At 38.2% G+C, this 18,645-nt stretch overlaps 1 protein-coding gene across 4 annotated transcripts in view; it reads left to right on the plus strand.

Moving 5' to 3' along the window:
• LOC131427148 (UDP-glucosyltransferase 2) overlaps nucleotides 1–18,645 on the plus strand; it is a 161,479-nt gene that overhangs the window by 139,820 nt on the left and 3,014 nt on the right. For all 4 annotated transcript variants that reach the window (XM_058590085.1, XM_058590084.1, XM_058590087.1 and 1 more), the window contains 2 exons: nucleotides 13,724–14,385; nucleotides 14,447–14,569. In XM_058590085.1, coding sequence (XP_058446068.1) covers nucleotides 13,724–14,385; nucleotides 14,447–14,569 — 785 coding nt within the window. The remainder of the gene's footprint in view (nucleotides 1–13,723; nucleotides 14,386–14,446; nucleotides 14,570–18,645) is intronic.

The raw sequence follows: 18,645 nt of genomic DNA on the forward strand, positions 1-18,645 counted from the left end.
ATTACACACCGCCATCAACCGGTCCCGTGCTGGAGATGGATGGTTGGAAATAGTGGAAAGCCGTGGTCTAGAAAATTGACCACTTAGCAAAACAGGCAATTTTTGTTGTGGTGACACGAACACAAACTCGCTCCCAGCATCCATTCATCCATCGAACGTTTCTAGAACAGTCCGCCAAACGCGGTCACGAGCCAACGCCGGTGCTCGGCTGCCAACGATGTTCTTCGGTCATCAATCCGCGCCAATCGGCAGCCAACAGTGAGAGGTAGGTAGGACTGGTCGTCGGACAGGTTGGCAGACTGGCAGGGCGAAAGCAATTGACCACAAACACGGCCAATCGACACGGTTAAGGTCAACTACGTGCTCGGCCCGATGGCGCAGGTTGGTCCTTTGGATCTTGATTCGAAATTTTCTTCCGAAGCCTGGCCTGATAAGGAATTTTATCATTCCACGTGCGCGCCGTGTTGTCGAGACGGGTCGAGTCTGCTGCAAGTGACGAGAAGACGACCCGCCGTGACATTTACGTGATGCCAATCGATGCCCGCTTCTTTTTCCGCACTGATGAGCTGAATAATAAGGATAATCAACGTTTTCCGTACGACGGTTTCAACTCTTCTCCGGGTTAAGGGTTCAAGTGTACCCCGAAGGGAAAGGGCTGGCTTCGGCACAAGAACAAGTTTGTGTCCGCCACTGCTACTATCTACTACTGATACTGACTGACGATGAGGCGGTGGTTGGGCTTTCGAGGAAGACACGGTAAATGAAATGGATTTTTTTTTTTGTTCAATTTATTCAGTCGCCGGTCGTATGGGAATTATCTTTTTATCTCGATAAAATTAATTACTCATTATCTGATCGGTAGGGAAATTGAATGTCTATATTCAATACGATATCATCCCCGTTGATTATAATCATTAGCTTGACATTTTGTGAGCGGACAATAGCGTGGAACATTTCGCGGTCCGTTGACGCGATTTAATTATGGCATAACTTGTAGGGAAAACTTTTTATCCGGATGGAAATAATAAAATACACATTTTCAAAATATCGGTCGTCATTGAGTAGAATTCGAACAGAACTAGAACAGAAACGCTTTTTTAACAAATGCCAATAAGCACGGACTAATGCCACGTTCTGACAGAATGAAATCGCTAACTGACATTTTAGTTGTTCTTCAAACTGCTTAAAAATACCGACTGTGGCACAATATGCAGCAAATCATTGATTATTTTTATTTATGGCTAGTGTGCATTCAGAGTTCTGAATGGTTATCGATTTACAACTGATAAGCTTTCTGAGTGCTGATTTTGAGCTAGAAGAATTTTACTGCCAATAATAATGCTTATTGGTTATCATTTCCGATTTCAAAATTGACAAAAATGCGAATGAAAAAGTGCGAGGGTTTTGTCAGAGACATAACTGGCGGACGTGAATACGAATAAAACAAACATGCACATCTTTCACACCTCCGAATTGTACAACTTTTACTGCTTCCCTTGTAGAATTCTAACTGAGCATCTATATTGAAATACTAGCTGATTCACCCGGCGTTGCTCGGAAATGTTTCGTGAAAGCCACAATAATCATAAATTTTATGGTATTCTCGACAAATTGGATCAGTTTTAAATTTGAACCCTTTTGTTAGAAACATTTAAAACACCTTTCTCTCTAACTTCCGAGTTTCATATGTATATGTGCTTAGGATCAGGTTCATTTCGCCGAATCCTGAAATCGTTTTAAAATCGTAATTAGAATTTATTTAAAATAAAGACAAATGAAAGATGATAGCGTTAACGTCCGTTTTGTTGACCTACAATTGTACTTCTCGAATAAATTTAGTGGCTGCTCGGCCATCCATGGAAGTTGTCCATCAATGTCAACTTCCCTTTCTGAGCAGCCAAGATAGCCGTGTAGTGTCGGTAGCGGTTTCCCAACTGGCTAAGAATAACACTACGGTACACCTGTACCGCACAGAAAGAAAAGATGAAACTTACACGACATGTAAACCGATAGTACTATGAAATAGACATCAGTTGAAACGAAAATCTGATTTAAAACCATGATTGATGTAAAATTACATTAAAATTCATTTAGTTTTTCATTGAACAAGACTGTATATTTACAAACCGCTTCGTTTTGTAATGTAAATTTACATTCAATTGTCTGCTCCAAATATGTGCATGAAAATAAATGTAAAATCACAAAATCTTTTTATCTGTGCGGTGGTACAAGTCCACCAAACAGGTAAGCCGTATGGCATCCGGCGGAATTATTTTTTACCAAGAATTGATCCACTGGTTTCCTGTTCCATGTCGTAAAAGGCCACAAAAATAGGAACTCCTAAGTCAAAGTGTATTTCCGTGCCGATGACTCAATGGCTGCAGGAGGTTAAACAATGCAGTCGTGAACGGAATATCTTGGGGTTTTCCCTTACTGTGTTAAGCGAAGCTCTGGCACAGTGGAGATGGAGTGTTCATTACTCTAATTGATAATGGTTAGAGTGGCACAAATCAATCTTCAGCATAAACGTACAGCAACTATGAATCTATCCAGACTTCTGCAAGAAGGTAAAGCTTCTATAGCTTTGGTTCAAGAACCATATTTCCAAAAGAGAAACTTCTACATTGGAAAATTGTTAAACCCAGTCTTTGTTGCCTTCAACAAGAACGGTATGACTAATCCACGTGAAATGCCTCGAGCATGCATACTTGCAAATAGTGCTCTCGATGTTTCTCTCATATCGGAGCTCAGAACTCGGGATATTTGTGCTGTCACAGTTGGTATGACTATTGATGGCATAGACAGAAAATATGTCTATTGTTCGGCATATTTGCCGCATAACCAACCTTCGCCAAGCGATGACTTCAAAAAGGTTGTATCATACTGCTGCAAGAGTGATTTACCGCTTGTAATCGGCAGTGACATAAATGCTCACCATATCATTTGGGGCAGCACAGATATAAATTCGAGTGGCTCTGATATGATGGAATTTGTGAGCAGTACAAACCTGCACATAGTCAATGCAGGAAACCGCCCAACTTTTGCGAGATCTGGAAGAGAGGAGGTTTTGGACGTAACTCTCTGCTCTGATAGAATTGCGCATGAGTTGGTGAATTGGCTCGTCTCCGATGAGCTCGAACCTTCGTTGTCTGATCATAAGTACATATTCTTTGATCATTCAAACGTTAAATTTGATATTATCACATATCGTAATCCCAAATCTACAAACTGGGACCTCTATGAAGAGGGCTTGGCGACTAGATTTTACGGGTACCAACCAACAATTGAAACCCCAATTGATTTGGAAAATGTTGTCGACAAGACAAATTCACTCATAGTTGCAGCATATGAAGAGGCTTGTCCACTTCGGATTGTGCGAGCTACTAGAGGAACTCCTTGGTGGAATGCTGAACTTGCTAGACTAAGGAAACTATGCAGAAGAGCTTGGAACCACCGACGCAGAGATGGGTCAGAGGCATTCGTGTCGGCTCGAAGGGCTTACAAAAATGCTCTTCGATCATCTGAGCGAAGTAGTTGGAAAAGCCTCTGCACAAATGTCTCTAGTCTCAACGAGGCTAGCAGATTAAATAAGTTACTTTCGAAGTCTAAGGACTTTAATGTCAGTTTCTTAAGAACTTCAGATGGTGAACACTTGTCTGATGAAAGTGATGTACTTCACTGCCTTTTTAACACTCACTTTCCAGGATGTATGGATCCATCACCGACAGCTCTTCCCGAGACTTTTTCAGGTAGTTACGATTCTTGGGCCCTTGCTCGAAGCGTTGTGACGATTGAATCGGTCAAATGGGCAGTTGAGAGTTTTGCTCCGTACAAGTCTTCTGGAAAGGATGGAGTTTTCCCAGTGTTACTGCAGAAAGGGTATGAACATTTCAAACATGTTTTGAAGAAAATACTTACTTTTAGTCTTGCGACTGGATATATTCCAAGAGCCTGGCAGGAAATAATTGTCAAATTTATTCCCAAAGGCGGTCGCGACACTTATGAGGAAGCGAAGAGTTTCAGGCCTATCAGTCTTAGCTCATTTCTTCTTAAAACAGTGGAACGCATAGTAGATCACTATATCAGGAATGTTAGTTTGGGCGTGCATCCGCTACATGGAATGCAACATGCTTACCAGCGTGGAAAGTCCACTACAACCCTGTTACATGATGTTGTGTACAACATTGAAAAAGCTTTCTCACAAAAGCAATATTGCTTGGGAGTTTTCCTAGATATTGAAGGTGCCTTTGATAACGTGTCTTTCAATTCAATTCTGGAAGCAGCCCGTGGTCATGGCATACCTTCAAGTATCACAAATTGGATACACGCAATGCTTAGCAATCGACTTCTTTGTTCATCGCTTCGGCAAGCAGAGATTAGAAAGCTGAGTGTCTGTGGGTGTCCTCAAGGTGGTGTACTATCCCCACTTTTATGGAACCTAGTCGCTGATGGTTTGTTAAGGAAACTTAATAACCTTGGATTTCCGACTTATGGTTTTGCCGACGATTATCATATATTGATGACCGGTAAAAGCATTAACACTCTCTTTGATTTAATGCAGCAAGCCTTGCGATCTGTTGAGTAATGGTGTTGTCAGGTTGGATTATCTGTAAATCCGGGCAAAACATCAATGGTGCTTTTCACTTATCGTAGGATAATCACAGGAGCTCGTCCGTTACAGTTCTTCGGTTCAGAGGTCACTGTGGTTGATCAAGTTAAATACGTCGGAGTTATTCTTGACTCAAAACTGAATTGGTCTGCTCACATTGACTTCAGAATTAAAAGAGCTTGCATGGCTTTCGGCCAATGCAGACGAGCTTTTGGAAAATCATGGGGACTCGAACCCATATATATTCATTGGATCTACACAACTATTGTTAGACCAATTTTAGCATATGGATGTCTTGTATGGTGGCAGAAAGGAGAAGTCGCGACAGTTCAGTCAAAGCTAAATCATCTCCAAAGGATGGTCCTAATGGCGATGACAGGGGCATTCACGACAACTCCTACTGCTGCTCTAGAGGCGCTACTGTGCATTAAACCACTTCATGTGTTCCTAAAACAAGAAGCATTATCTTGTGCATACCGTCTTAAGGTTACAGGGCTTTGGAACAGTAACCCATTAGATTATGCTACCAGCCACACTCGCTTGTGGTCTCAAATGGTTACGAGGGATGAATATTTACTCGCTCCTAGTGACCTAACTCTCACATGCAGTTTTCCTTTCAAAACATTCAATGTGAGCTATCCTCTTCGTGAAGAATGGAACGACAACTTGATGAACACATAGTTTGTTATACGGACGGTTCTCTGTTGAATGGTCGTGCTGGTGCTGGTGTCTACTGTCGTGAAATAAGACTACAGCGGTCTCATTCACTTCGTAGATACTGTACTGTGTTCCAAGCACTTCAGCAGAGGATCTGTGGTAAACGAATTTATTTTTGTTCCGACAGTCAGGCAGCCTTAAAAGCACTCAGTTCGAATGATTCACGGTCGAATCTAGTGATCGCATGTCGAACTCAAATTAAAGACCTCAGCATTTCAAATGCTGTTTACTTCTTATGGGTACCCGGCCATTCTGGTATTACTGAAAATGAATGGGCTGATGAGTTGGCTAGAGATGGTGCAACGAATGATTTCGTTGGTTCTGAACCAGCTTTACCACTTTCAACTAGTTGGATAAAGCACAAGATTCGTTCTTGGGCTGCATCCAAACATGCCAGCAAAAGGATATTCTCTCGTTTCTCACCCAATGTGGTAAGGAGCTATAGTCAGAAGGGTTCATCGTTCTTCCTGGAGTGAATAAATCCTTTCTGTATTCACCTTAAATAGGGTTTAGCAGATTGTTTGGCATCCTTTAAGGGGTACCGAATTTACTTCTGCTCGTACATACCGCGAATCGTTCTGCATTCTTCCGGGAGTGCAGAATGGTGTCGCTTTTGTAAAATCTCTAAATCCTCTCGGGGGTTGGAGGTTTTATAAAGTGTGCATCGTTCATCAGAAAAAAACGCACACAGTAACAAACCTAAACAGGTTTTACAGCAGACTGTTCGGGACCTCGTTGAGGTTCAAAATTTACTTCTAAGCAAAGTCCTGGCATTACATTCCTTTTGTGGAATTTGGCCTTTCTGTTTCAACAGACTTCGCAGCCGATTCTTAGTGTACAGAATCATTGCATGGCTAGTACTATGGATCCTACTGACACTAAGAATCCTTTCAGGTCGGGGATCGAACATACGACAACTGGCTTGTAAGACCAGCGTCCTATGCATTGAGCCGCCAACCCTCCACTAAACTTCTGCTTTCACTAAATGTGATCCCCAGCAGATTGTTCAGCATCCCTTAGGGGTGCAAAATTTACTTCTGCTTTTTTGTGTTTTTGTGTCGTCAATTTTCCACATCCTTCTAATCCAAACCTTACCTTTTCCCTTCAATCCTTCCCTCTTATATATCGGTAAAATGATGCTGAAAACAAATTGATAGCAAGGCACAAACCTCCAAATATGAAGGTGAACGTACCGTTTGAGCCAATTTGTTCTGATTCCTGATTCCTCTACTATGATACTACTGACACTAACAACCCTTCCAGGCCGAAGGGTAACATGTAACATGTAACAACCACAAAGAATAAAAAACAGTTTGTTCAGTATGAAGTTTCGTGAGCACGATTAGCGATGCTTGTTTCCTTACAATGGCATCATCGAACCAATTTACAGACCCCTTAAAATATGCACTTTAAACTAAGTAAAGAATATTAATAAAGTTATCAAGAGAAGCGAAATCAGGAAAAATACAAAGATTATAGGATCGTCATAAAATATTGACGATAAAGGACACGGACGAATTGAGCTCACCACCACCCAACGTAAAACGAATTTTCGAGAATGCAAAAATTGACCGAAAAAATATAATTATAAAAAAAAATCTCATTCTTACTCATAGTAACTTCTTTCCTAAAGGTAGTCGTTCTCGAAATACTTAATTATGAAATTTAAAGAAAAAACTCTGTCATTCTGTTTGAATTTCACATTGTTTTCGTAGCTCGGAAACTGTTAATTGTACAAATATAGTGTCAAAAAAGATGTTCTAGGAAATTGATCGAACAATAAAAAAAAATGCAACGCAAAACAGGCGAATACTTTTTTAAAAATTATAAATTATCCGGAAAAATCGAATTGAAAAAAAAAACCTCTTCAAGACTAATATCATTTAAACTCAAATTTTAAATTCTCATTTGTTGGTTATTTGACTAGTACCAGTTAAAAAGTAAAAAAGTTGCAGGTTGCAAAGGTTTTTTTCACATCGGAGTATGTCGAGTCCGATAATTTGTTGCACATTTCTGGAATTGCTCGTTTTCCGATTCACGACTGATATTTAAAAAGGGCGTATGTATTTTTGCATTTTACAAAAATTGCCTTTTTCAAATCGTTGTAACTCGGAAACCGTTAATTGTACAAAAATGGCATTTAGGAAGAAGTTGTAGGGAAACGATTGGGCACTCTAGAAAAATATACACTGAAAAAAAAAATTTTCCCAATAATTACAAAATAATCCGAAAAAGTTAAATAAAAAAAAACAGGGTTTTAATTTTTTTTTGATAATTTTTATTTTAAAGCTATTATTAAAAGCTACAGATTGATGGCTATCCCATCCGTGCCTTTTGAAAAATGAAGAAGTTTCAGCTAAAACAATTCACAGATATATTCGAAATTTCAAGTTCTCTTTAAAGGTAATCATTTAAACAGTAGAAAATTATTCTACAAGTTGAAGGCAATAAATTTGTTCATGATATCCTTTCTTCTAAAAGTAGCTGTTCTTGAGATACTTGGATATTTAATTATAACACCATTTTTTATATTTCCTTGATTTGTTTATTTGCTTGCTATATCTACAATTATTACATGTAATATTTTTTAATTATATTTAAGGTTTTATTTATGTCTGATGGAGCTGCCTCGCAGTACAAAAACAGGAAAAATTTTGCAAGTCTCAGTAAATTTAAATCAATGTATAACATATAACATATAACATGCTGAGTGACATTTTTTGCAACTTCTCATGGCAGAGGACCATGTGATGCACTCGGGGGTAATTTAAAGCGAATGGCACGATGTAGAAGCTTGGCTAATCTACATGAACACCCAATCACAACTGCAAAACAATTACAGGGTCCGGCACTCGAAGTGTAACCAATTAAAAAGCCCATAAATTCAGTTTGGAAAATTACTTTTACTTAATTCAAAGTACAAAATGTGTAAAAATAATACAAAATTCAGAATCAATTCACTTTTGCTCGATATGACCACCTTTTGCCTTGACTTGATGACTTGAGAGAGCGAAGGAGTTGCTTCGTTTGGCCGAATGTGACTTGCAGGTATTTTGGCCCACTCGCGGACAATAACTTTTTTCAGCGCCTCGAGACTGGTGTATCTTTTAGTTCGGACTTTGCTCTCCAAAATGGCCCAAAGAGAATAATCCATTGGATTCGCATCTGGTGAATTCGAGAGCCATTGTGTGGACGTGATGAAGTTCAGAACGTTGTTTTTCAGCCATTCTTGGTTCACTCGAGCTTTGTGAGACGGAGCCGAGTCCTGCTGAAACGTCCATGGTCTGCCACCGAAATGTTTGTCTGCCCACGGCTTCAAAGCAACCTCCAGAATACTTTCCCGATAATATGTCGCATTTACCTTGACGCCAGGCTCGATGAAAACGATTGGAGAGCGCCCATCTGCGGTTACAGCGGCCCAAACCATTATCTGTTGCGGGTGCTGCCTCCTGGTGGCCAATCGATGACACAAATTCTCGTATGAACAGTCGGTCAAGTAAACCCTATCGTTTTGAGAGTTTACGCTCTCTCAAGTCAAGATTTGTTTTTCGCGTTCACTTTTGGCAAAATGCTTTCTTGCGGTTGTAAACAATACAACTCCGAACTGTCATTTAGCAAATTTCTAGAGAGCTGATGCCCGTGCGTCAGCTGCGCGAGCGGTCTGAAGTTGGTTACACTTCGAGCGCCGGACCCTGTATATGAATGGGCAGAGCAGAGACGTCGAGAGGCATCCACGACCATGTCTTTTTGTTACGTGCCACAAGAAGAATATGAACGAGGTGTGACCGAGTGGAGTAGTGTTTATAAGGATACCAAAATGATTCCAGGCACACAGAAATACCATTCTTTCGTTCCGATTTCAGAAACCACAATCGTCACAAGACTGTATTCGAATGACGATGCACGTAGTATTCATACAATTTTCAAAAACTTAAAACCTTAAATATAATGAAGAATTATTCATGTACATGTACAACATGTAAACAATTCATGGAAATATAAAAAATGGTGTTATAATTAAATATCCAAGTATCTCAAGAATAGCTACTTCTAGAAGAAAGGATATCTCGAACAAATTTATTGCCTTTAACCTGTAGAATAACATTCTACTGTTTAAATCAGAGGTGGAAATAAGACCATTTTGCGCACGAAAATGTGAATCAAGATTTCCGATTGTGAATCAAGAAATCGAACACCGTGAATTAAAAAATGGGTAACAAAACTAAAATTGCAATTATTTTAAAATTGTGGGAACTGTGTATTCAGATCCAACTTCCGATTCTGCAAAAAATAACTTTCACAAAAAGGTTATAAATCTTCAAAAATTGATCTCACACATATATTTCTATTTCGAATATATAAACAGATTCAGGAATATATTCGAAAAATATGGCGAATTTGCTATTTCTAGTCGGTTGATAGAACGTTTTACTGAAAATCTATGAATAGTTAGGCATCATTTTTTCAAATTTTTGCATCTATACCCATATGTAGAAGATTCTGTAGTTGAATTCTTGAGCTTTACAGGTAGGGAAACTGTTAACTTAGCAAATAATCATCAAACCATAATCACTAGCGAAGATGATCATTTGTGATCTCTCCCAATAAGGATTAGTTGATCAGTGATCTTTGAATCACATCGATCTAAATCAATACAGATCTTCGGTCACACAAAATCGGTAGTGATTTTGAGCTACTATTATCACCGATTCCTGCAAGATCAAATCACTGGACGGTTCGATCAACTTTGAGCATTGTGGAAGAAAATCACATATGAACAATATCAGACATGTGTACCGATTGATTTACGTCTAAAATCGTTTATCCCGAAGACGGGTGTAAACATTAGTGACAACAGTAATCCTACAGGAACTTTTAACTAAGGATAACGCGTATCCATAAGACTTTTAAAATTGTGGAAAATTGCAAATTTTGTATCTTTGGAAAGTTTAGTAATGGGTGATAAGGAATATTAAATGAGCATGTACAACAATTATGTTTATCAATTTTTATGCATGAGGGTGTTCAAATTGGGGAAAATTGTCAATTTGTAACTCTCAGGAATGCTCCTTTAACAGTCTTTATCACCTGAGTTGGTAAAAATACTGGTTTCGTTACGGCACGGTTTACGAAATTTCATCATTCTCGTTTGATACAAACCGTGTTCGATTTCGCAATCTGTTGTTTAATTCGCAATAAAATGAACACTAAATGAAGGTAAATGAATATTAGATGAAGGGTTTATGAAAATTATCAGTATGGATTGTAATCAAATTGATAATGTAACTTTTACTGTTTTTACTGAGCAATAGCAACCAGAGATGGCATTTCACCAGAGTTATACACGCTAGAGTCAGATTTTTGCCACACCAAGGATGAAAAAAACGAAGCACCGCACAAAGAGGAAAGCGCACTTCTTCTCAGTGTCGAATAGACAGCATTTGAGTGTGTGCTTGTGGTTAAAGCAGCTGGCGCGAGTGAAACACATTCTCTTCGCATGAATCGCTCACACGCGCTCTCGTCTAAATACACCCAAGTGACCACTGGCGCGTGATGGAGAGCGAACACTTCTGTGAACTTCAATTAATAGAGAGTAGATCTGGCCTTGCTATGAAAAAATTGCAAAGAAAACCGAAAATTTTACGATAAATTGTTTTATTTTGCTGATTTTGCGTGTCCACGCTTCATCTACGAAAACCATACAGCAGAGTGCTCACCGGCGTGTACACCTCTGTGAAAGTATCTGCATCCTCCTCACAGAATTTATTAGCTAATGCTCTAGCACTTTGGTGCGATTCAGTGGAAGAGGTAAAAGGAAATAAACAAACGCACTCATGATGCGTGTACACTTTACACAACAGTGGTGTATAAATGTGAAAGAGAAGAGCTCTCGTTGAAGTTGTCAGTGCGAGGGGAGAAATTTTGCTTGCTCTTCGTCACACAGAGGAGATAGACATCTCTGATAGCAACACACAATGCAATATTAGTGAAAAAAATATAACACACCGAATAGTGATTATGGCGACAAAAGACTTTGTTTTACTTCCAGCTGGTTGATGCTGAAGAAATCCTGCACTCCTGTTACTTTTGTGTATTATATTCAAGCTAAATAGGATGATATCATACCGCAGCGTAGCACGCTTTATGATTGGACATGTTTTTCTTATCATTATAATTATTATTCATCGCATCATGTATGTTGATATTATTAGCGGTTTTTATTGGTGATATTACTCCACCACGAGGGTATTACTGAATAAATTTCAAATATGTCATGAAACAAGGAATTTCGATGCGACCGACGAAATATATACACCTAACGAGCCTAAAATTATTGATATCGGATTACCCATACCCGAGAAAATTGAACAGCAATCAATTTTAACGTTTGCGTCCCTTATACCATTATATCACCGGAACCGTAAGTGACAACCATTTGAACTTCAAATCTGTTCAAATAACACAGAGTAGCATTAAAACGAGCCTAACGTTGTTGAAATGTTGATTCTGAATCAGACAGTGATACTGATAACGATGAAGACAATGTTAAACTCTAAGTAAAACCAAAATTTATCGTATCAAAAATCATTCGTTTCAAAATTCATTATAATATCTACAATAAATATGTGATATGAAAAGATAATACTGACTATTTTTATTGATTGTGAATCAAAAAATTTGCCAACCCTGGTTGAAATGATTATCTTTCAACGAGAACTTGAAATTTCGAATATATCTGTAAATTGTTTTAGCTGTAACTTCATTTTTCAAAAGGCACGGATGGGATAGCCATCTGTAGGTTTCAATAAGAGCTTTAAAATGAAAATTATCAGAAAAAATCGAAACCCTGATTGTTTTTAAATTTAATTTTTTTTGGTTCATTTTGAAATTATTGAGAAAAAAAAATAATTTTTTTTCCAGTGTATATCTTTTTAAGGGTGCCCTATTGGTTCCCTACAACTTCTTCCTGGACGCCATTTTTGTATAATTAACGGTTTCCGAGTTACAAGGCAATTTTTGTGAAATGCAAAAATACATACGCCCTTTTTAAAAATCATACGTTAGTCGGATTGACCTCTCCATCGTTTCAAAACTTATGGTTTGCCATACTGAAGCCATGTGCAAAGTTTCATCCAAATCGGAGATGGTCGATTTTAATTTTGTCACTTTTTCGTCTACTCATTTCTGGAATTGCTCTATACAAATCTTTCTTAACTTGTAATCATTCAATACATGGATACAAATAACAAATGACAATTTCCAGTACTTAAAATAAAGTCAAGTAAGGCGAAAAAGATTGAATCATATGCCGATTTCCGGAATCGATCAATTCAATAAATGTAAAGAAATTGTTAGCAGCTCTTGTCTCCAGGGTAGCACAATGGTAATTGGAGAAGGTTAGCAGGTTGCGTTGAACAGAACTATACAAACCAGAGCAGGAAACGATTTTACGTAATGAATTAAATAAATAGTTCTGTTCATCAACGTGGTTTTCTAACTGCGGAAGCAGTAAAGTAATTGATTTTTGCGCTTCCCGTTGTAAACTTGTTAGTGAAATCGTGAATTTTTATGAGGAATTATTTACGACAAAACTGTAAAAGTGGTGGAAGGTCCCAAAGGTTCAACATTGAAATTTGCTGTGAATGTCGTATTATTTGTTATTCGAAATAGTTCTACTAGAAAAGTGGTTCTTGACTTGATATAGTTCCAAGCGAAGCGAACCAATAAACTGACCCTTTTTCAGCTTCATTTGACTTCCACCACAATTCCAGATCCAGAAGATGTTCTCCGTTTCAGTCAGTGTTATCCCAGTCAGAGCTAGTTATCAATGATGTCGTGCCAATCCGAACCGGAAGTCTAATTGTGTGTTACTTCCCATTCCGCGATTACCCGCCCGTTTCACATTTCCTCCCCTTTCCGTGGTCGTTCCAACGGGTAAGCGCAACTGTCGACAGCACTTTCAACGGAGACGCAACTGGCGAAGCCCCGATGGAAAACCCGCAGGCTCACCTTAATGACCATATTTTGCACCGCGTCTCGCCGTTCGTCGTTCGTCGTTCGTCCTCGCAAACTGGAGGCACTGGAAATGATAGTGTTTTTACTCTTTTGACGTTCCGAGGGATGATGGCTTGTTAAACTTGAAACACTTGATGGCCAGTTGATGAATTAATTATTGTAAAACGATCTGCTTTTGCTCATGCTTTTGCGTAAATAACATTTTGCTGCTGCAGTTAATGTCACTCGAGTCGGCACTCACTCACACACACACTCATATACGGCGTTAACAAGCTGATTTAGTAGAGGGTCAAGGATGACATAACTTAGTTTGTAATTTCCATGGAGTAAGACTCTAATCTGATGTGTTTTCGTATTTTTTTTTCTTTTCGCCATTTGCAGGGAAGTGTTGCCGTATTGCAGGTAATTCTTCGAAAGCACCTCGGATCGGACATTCCGAATGCGTGGGATCTTTCTCGGAACGTGAGTTTCATCCTGCAGAACGGTCACGCTACCGTGACCTATCCGCGTCCGAATCTGCCGAACATCGCCGAAATCGCTTGTATCCACTGTAAACCGGCGGGTCCTCTGCCGAAAGATCTGGAAGATTTTATCGCCGGAGCAGGTGAGTCCGGCTTTATCTACGTGTCGATGGGTTCCTCCGTTAAGGCGGCCAACATGCCGGATCAACTGCGAAAGCTGTTGATTCAGACGTTTGCTCGGTTGCCCTATCGAGTGCTGTGGAAGTACGAATCCAGTGCAAGCATCAAAGATCTACCGTCGAATGTTAAACTGGGACGTTGGCTACCGCAACAGGATATCCTCGGTCACCGGAAGTTGCGTGCCTTCGTGACACACGGTGGCCTGCTCAGTATGTTCGAAACGGTCTACCACGGCGTCCCGGTGGTGACGATGCCGGTTTTCTGTGATCACGATTCGAATGCGGCCAAAGCGGAAACCGACGGCTACGCACTTCAGCTGGACTTGACGACGCTGACCAGTGAACAACTGGTGCGGGCTATCCATCGGGTGATACACGATCCAAAGTATCGAAACGATGCCAAGTAAGGGCACGATTGGTGAATTGAAGTGCTGGCTGAAACTGTTTTCTGTTTTCTATTTTAGGCGTCGTCAGATGCTACTCCGAGACCAAAGAACGACCCCTCTGGAGACGGCCATCTACTGGACGGAGTACGTGTTGCGGCATAACGGAGCGTACCACCTGCAGACGCCAGCGAGGAATCTCACGTAAGTTTTCAGTACAGGTGTATTCTCGTTCTGATGACTTAATGACTGCAGAAGCCTAAATAATGCAGTCATGAGCGGAATATTTAACACGTTGCCCTTAATTTGTTAAGCTTAGCTCTGACGCAGTTGACAAGAAAACCAGGACTAGTATAGTTGCGCTTCGTCTTCGGCTCAACAGTGCATTAGCTGTTTATGTTTGAAGTGCCTAACACCACCAAACGGTTCAACATAAACCACTAAGCAGATAAAGCCGGTTCGTGTCTTTAACATGTTACTTCGATGCAAAAAGTGTGCATTAACTTTGCGTGCAGCTAATGAACTGAAGAGTCGAAGACGAAACATAAAATTAAGATAATTGTTATGCGCACGTCACACAAACCAGTACCATTACGGTATTAAATCATGTAAATTACTTCCATGGTTTGCTAGAGGCGATTATAGGCCAAAAAATTTAGTGTGTTCTAGCAGTTATTAGAGCAGTTACTGGAGCAGTTTTAAGCAGGTTTTAGAGCAGTTTTGAGAGCAGTTTTAGAGCAGTTTTGAGAGCAGTTTTACAGCAGTTTTAAGAGCAGTTTTAAGCAGTTTTGAGAGCAGTTTTAAGAGCAGTTTTTAGAGCAATTTTCAAGCAATTTTAGAAGAGTTTTGGAAGCAGTTTTTAAGCAGTTTTTTGGACATCGTTAGAGCGGTTTTTGAGGTTTTTGAGTTTCCGAACAGTTTTTAAGGTTTTAGAGCGGTTTTTTATGCAGATTTTAAGCAGTTTTTTAAGCAGTTTTCGGGTAGATTTTAGAACAGTTATTAGATATGTTTTCGAGCAGTTTTTAAGCAGGTTTTAGAGCAGTTTTTTATGTTGTTTTGAGAGTAGTTTTCAAGCAATTTTTTAAGCAGTTTTAGAACAGTTTTAGAAGTAGTTTTCAATCAGTTTTTTTTACGATTTTAGAGCGGTTGTTAAAGTTTTTTTAGTTACCGAACAGTTTTTAAAGCAGTTATTAGAGCCATATTCGAGCAGTTTTTAAGCATGTTTTAGAGCAGATTTTTATGCAGTTTTTAAGCAGGTTGTAGAGCTGTTTTTAGAGTGGTTCTTATGCAGTTTTCGAGTAGATTTTAGAACAGTTATTAGATATGATTCCGAGCTGTTTTAAGCAGGTTTTAGAGCATTTTTTTATGCAGTTTTCAAGCAATTTTCGATTTTTGGAGCGGTTTTAGAACAGTTTTGGAAATAGTTTTCAATTAGTTTTTGGAACGTTTTTAGAGCGGTTTTTATGGTTTTTGAGTTTCTGAACAGTTTTTAAAGCAGTTATTGAAGCCATATTCGAATAGTTTTTAAACAGGTTTTAAAACGATTTTTTATGCACTTTTAATCAGTTTTTGAAGCAGTTTTCGAGTAAATTTTAGAACAGTTATTAGAGATGTTTTCGAGCTGTTTATAAGCAGGTTTTGGAGTAGTTTTTCATGTAGTTTCGAAAGCAGTTTTCAAGCCATTTTTAAGCAGTTTTGAAAGTAGTTTTCAATCAGTTTTGTTGACGTCTTTGGAGCGATTTTTTAAGTTTTTTTAGTTTCGGAACAGTTTTTAAAGCAGTTATTAGAGCCATATTCGAGCAGTTTTAATCATGTTTTAGAGCAGATTTTTATGCAGTTTTTAAGCAGGTTGTAGAGCTGTTTTTAGAGCGGTTTTAATGCAGTTTTCGAGTAGATTTTAGAACAGTTATTAGAGATGTTTTGAGCTGTTTTAAGCAGGTTTCAGAGTAGTTTTTTTATGCAGTTTTCAATTTTTGGAGCAGTTTCAGAACAGTTTTGGGAGCAGTTTTCAATTAGTTTTTTGAACTTTTTTAGAGCGGTTTTTATGGTTTTTGAGTTTCAGAACAGTTTTTAAAGCAGTTATTAAGCAGTTATTAAAGCCATATTCGAGAAGTTTTTAAGCAGGTTTCAGAGTGGTTTTTATGCAGATTTTATGCAGTTTTTGAAGCAGTTTTCGAGTAGATTTCCAAACAGTTATTAGAGATGTTTTCGAGCAGTTTTAAAGCAGGTTTTAGAGCAGCTTTTTATGAAATTTTGAGAGAAGTTCTTAAGCAATTTTTAAGCAGTTTATTGAGCAGTTTTTATGCAGTTTTGAGAGCAGTTTTCAAGCAATTTTTGGAGCAGTTTTGGAAGTAGTTTTCAATCAGTTTTTTGAACGTTTTTAGAGCAGTTAAGTTTCCGTGCAGTTTTTAAAGCAGTGATTAGAGTCATATTCGAGCAGCTTTTGAGCAGATTATAGAGAAGCTTTTTATGCAGTTTTAAAATAGGTTTTAGAGCAGTTTTAAAACGGTTTTTTATGCAGTTTTTGAAGAAGTTTTCGAGTAGATTTTAGAATAGTTATTGGAGATGTTTTCGAGCAGTTTTTAAGCAGGTTTTAGAGCAGCTTTTTATGCAGTTTTAAGAGCAGTTTTGAGTGTTTTTTAAGCAGTTTATGGAGCTGTTTTCAAACAGTTTTCAAGCAATTTTTTAGGCAAATTTTACACCAGTTCTGGAAGTAGTTTTAAATTAGTTTTTTTTATGTTTTTAGAGCGGTTTTCAAAGTTTTTTCAGTTTCCGAACAGTTTTTAAAGCAGTTATTAAAGCCATATTCGAGCAGTTTTAAGCATGTTTTAGAGCAGATTTTTAAGCAGGTTCTAGAGCTTTTTTTCGAGCGGTTTTTTATGCAGTTTTCGAGTAGATTTTAGAGCTGTTTTTAGCAGGTTTTTAGAGCAGTTTTTTATGCAGTTTTCAAGCAGTTCTCAATTTTTGGAGCAGTTTTAGAACAGTTTAGGAAGCAGTTTTCAATTAGTTTTTGGATCGTTTTTAGAGCGGTTTTTATGCAGATTTTAAGCAGCTTTTAAAGCAGTTTTCGAGTAGATTTTATAACAGTTATTAGAGATGTTTTCGAGCAATTTTAAAGCAGTTGATAGAACAGTTTTTCATGCAGTTTTGAGAGCAGTTTTCAAGCAATTTATGGAGCAGTTTTAGAAGCAGTTATTGGAGCCATATTCGAGCAGTTTTAAGCATGTTTTAGAGCAGATTTTTAAGCAGTTTTTAAGCAGGTTCTAGAGCTGTTTTTAGAGTGGTTTTTATGCAGTTTTTGAGTAGATTTTAGAGCTGTTTTTAGCAGGTTTTTAGAGCAGTTTTTTCAGTTTTCAAGCAGTTCTCAATTTTTGGAGAAGTTTTAGAACAGTTTAGGGAGATGTTTTCAATTAGTTTTTGGATCGATTGTAGAGCGGTTTTTTATGGTTTTTGAGTTTCCGAACAGTTTTTAAAGCAGTTGAGTTTATGTGCAGTTTTTAAAGCAGTTATTAGAGCCATATTCGAGCAGTTTTCAAGCAGATTATAGAGAAGTTTTTTGTGCAGTTTTAAAGTAGGGTTTAGTGCTGTTTTAGAGCGGTTTTTTATGCGGTTTTGCAGTTCTAAGCAGGTTTTAGAGCAGTTTTTAATGCAGTTTTCCAGCAGTTTTTGGAGCACTTTTAGAACAGTTTTGGGAGCAGTTTTTAATCAGTTTTTTTAAAGTTTTTAGAGCGATTGAATTTCCATGCAGTTTTTAAAGCAGTTATTAGAGCCATATTCGAGCAGTTTTTAAGCAGATTATAGAGAAGTTTTTTATGCAGTTTTAAAGTAGGTTTAAGAGCTCTTTTAGAGCGGTTTTTTATGCAGTTTTTGAAGCAGTTTTCGAGTAAATTTTGGAACAGTTATTAGAGATGTTTTAGAGCTGTTTTTATCAGGTTTTAGAGCAGTTTTTCATGCAGTTTTCGATTTTTGGAGCAGTTTTCAGTTTGGGGAGCAGTTTTCAATTAGTTTTTGGAACGTTTTTAGAGCGGTTTTTGAGTTTCCGAACAGTTTTTAAAGCAGTTATTAAAGCCATATTCGAGTAGTTTTAAGCTGTTTTCGAGTAGATTTTAGAACAGTTATCAGAGATGTTTTCGAGCAGTTTTTAAGAAGGTTTTAGAGTAGTTTTTCATGTTGTTTCGAGAGTAAAAAAATGTCGCGTATTGAAAAGGAAGTGAAAATTAAGGTTCTGGACACATGACTAAGTGAGAAGGGTATTATTTTGCGAAAATTGGCGAAGCGGC

Source organism: Malaya genurostris, chromosome 2, assembly GCF_030247185.1.
Source record: "Malaya genurostris strain Urasoe2022 chromosome 2, Malgen_1.1, whole genome shotgun sequence".
Classification (NCBI taxonomy): Eukaryota; Metazoa; Arthropoda; class Insecta; order Diptera; family Culicidae; genus Malaya; species Malaya genurostris.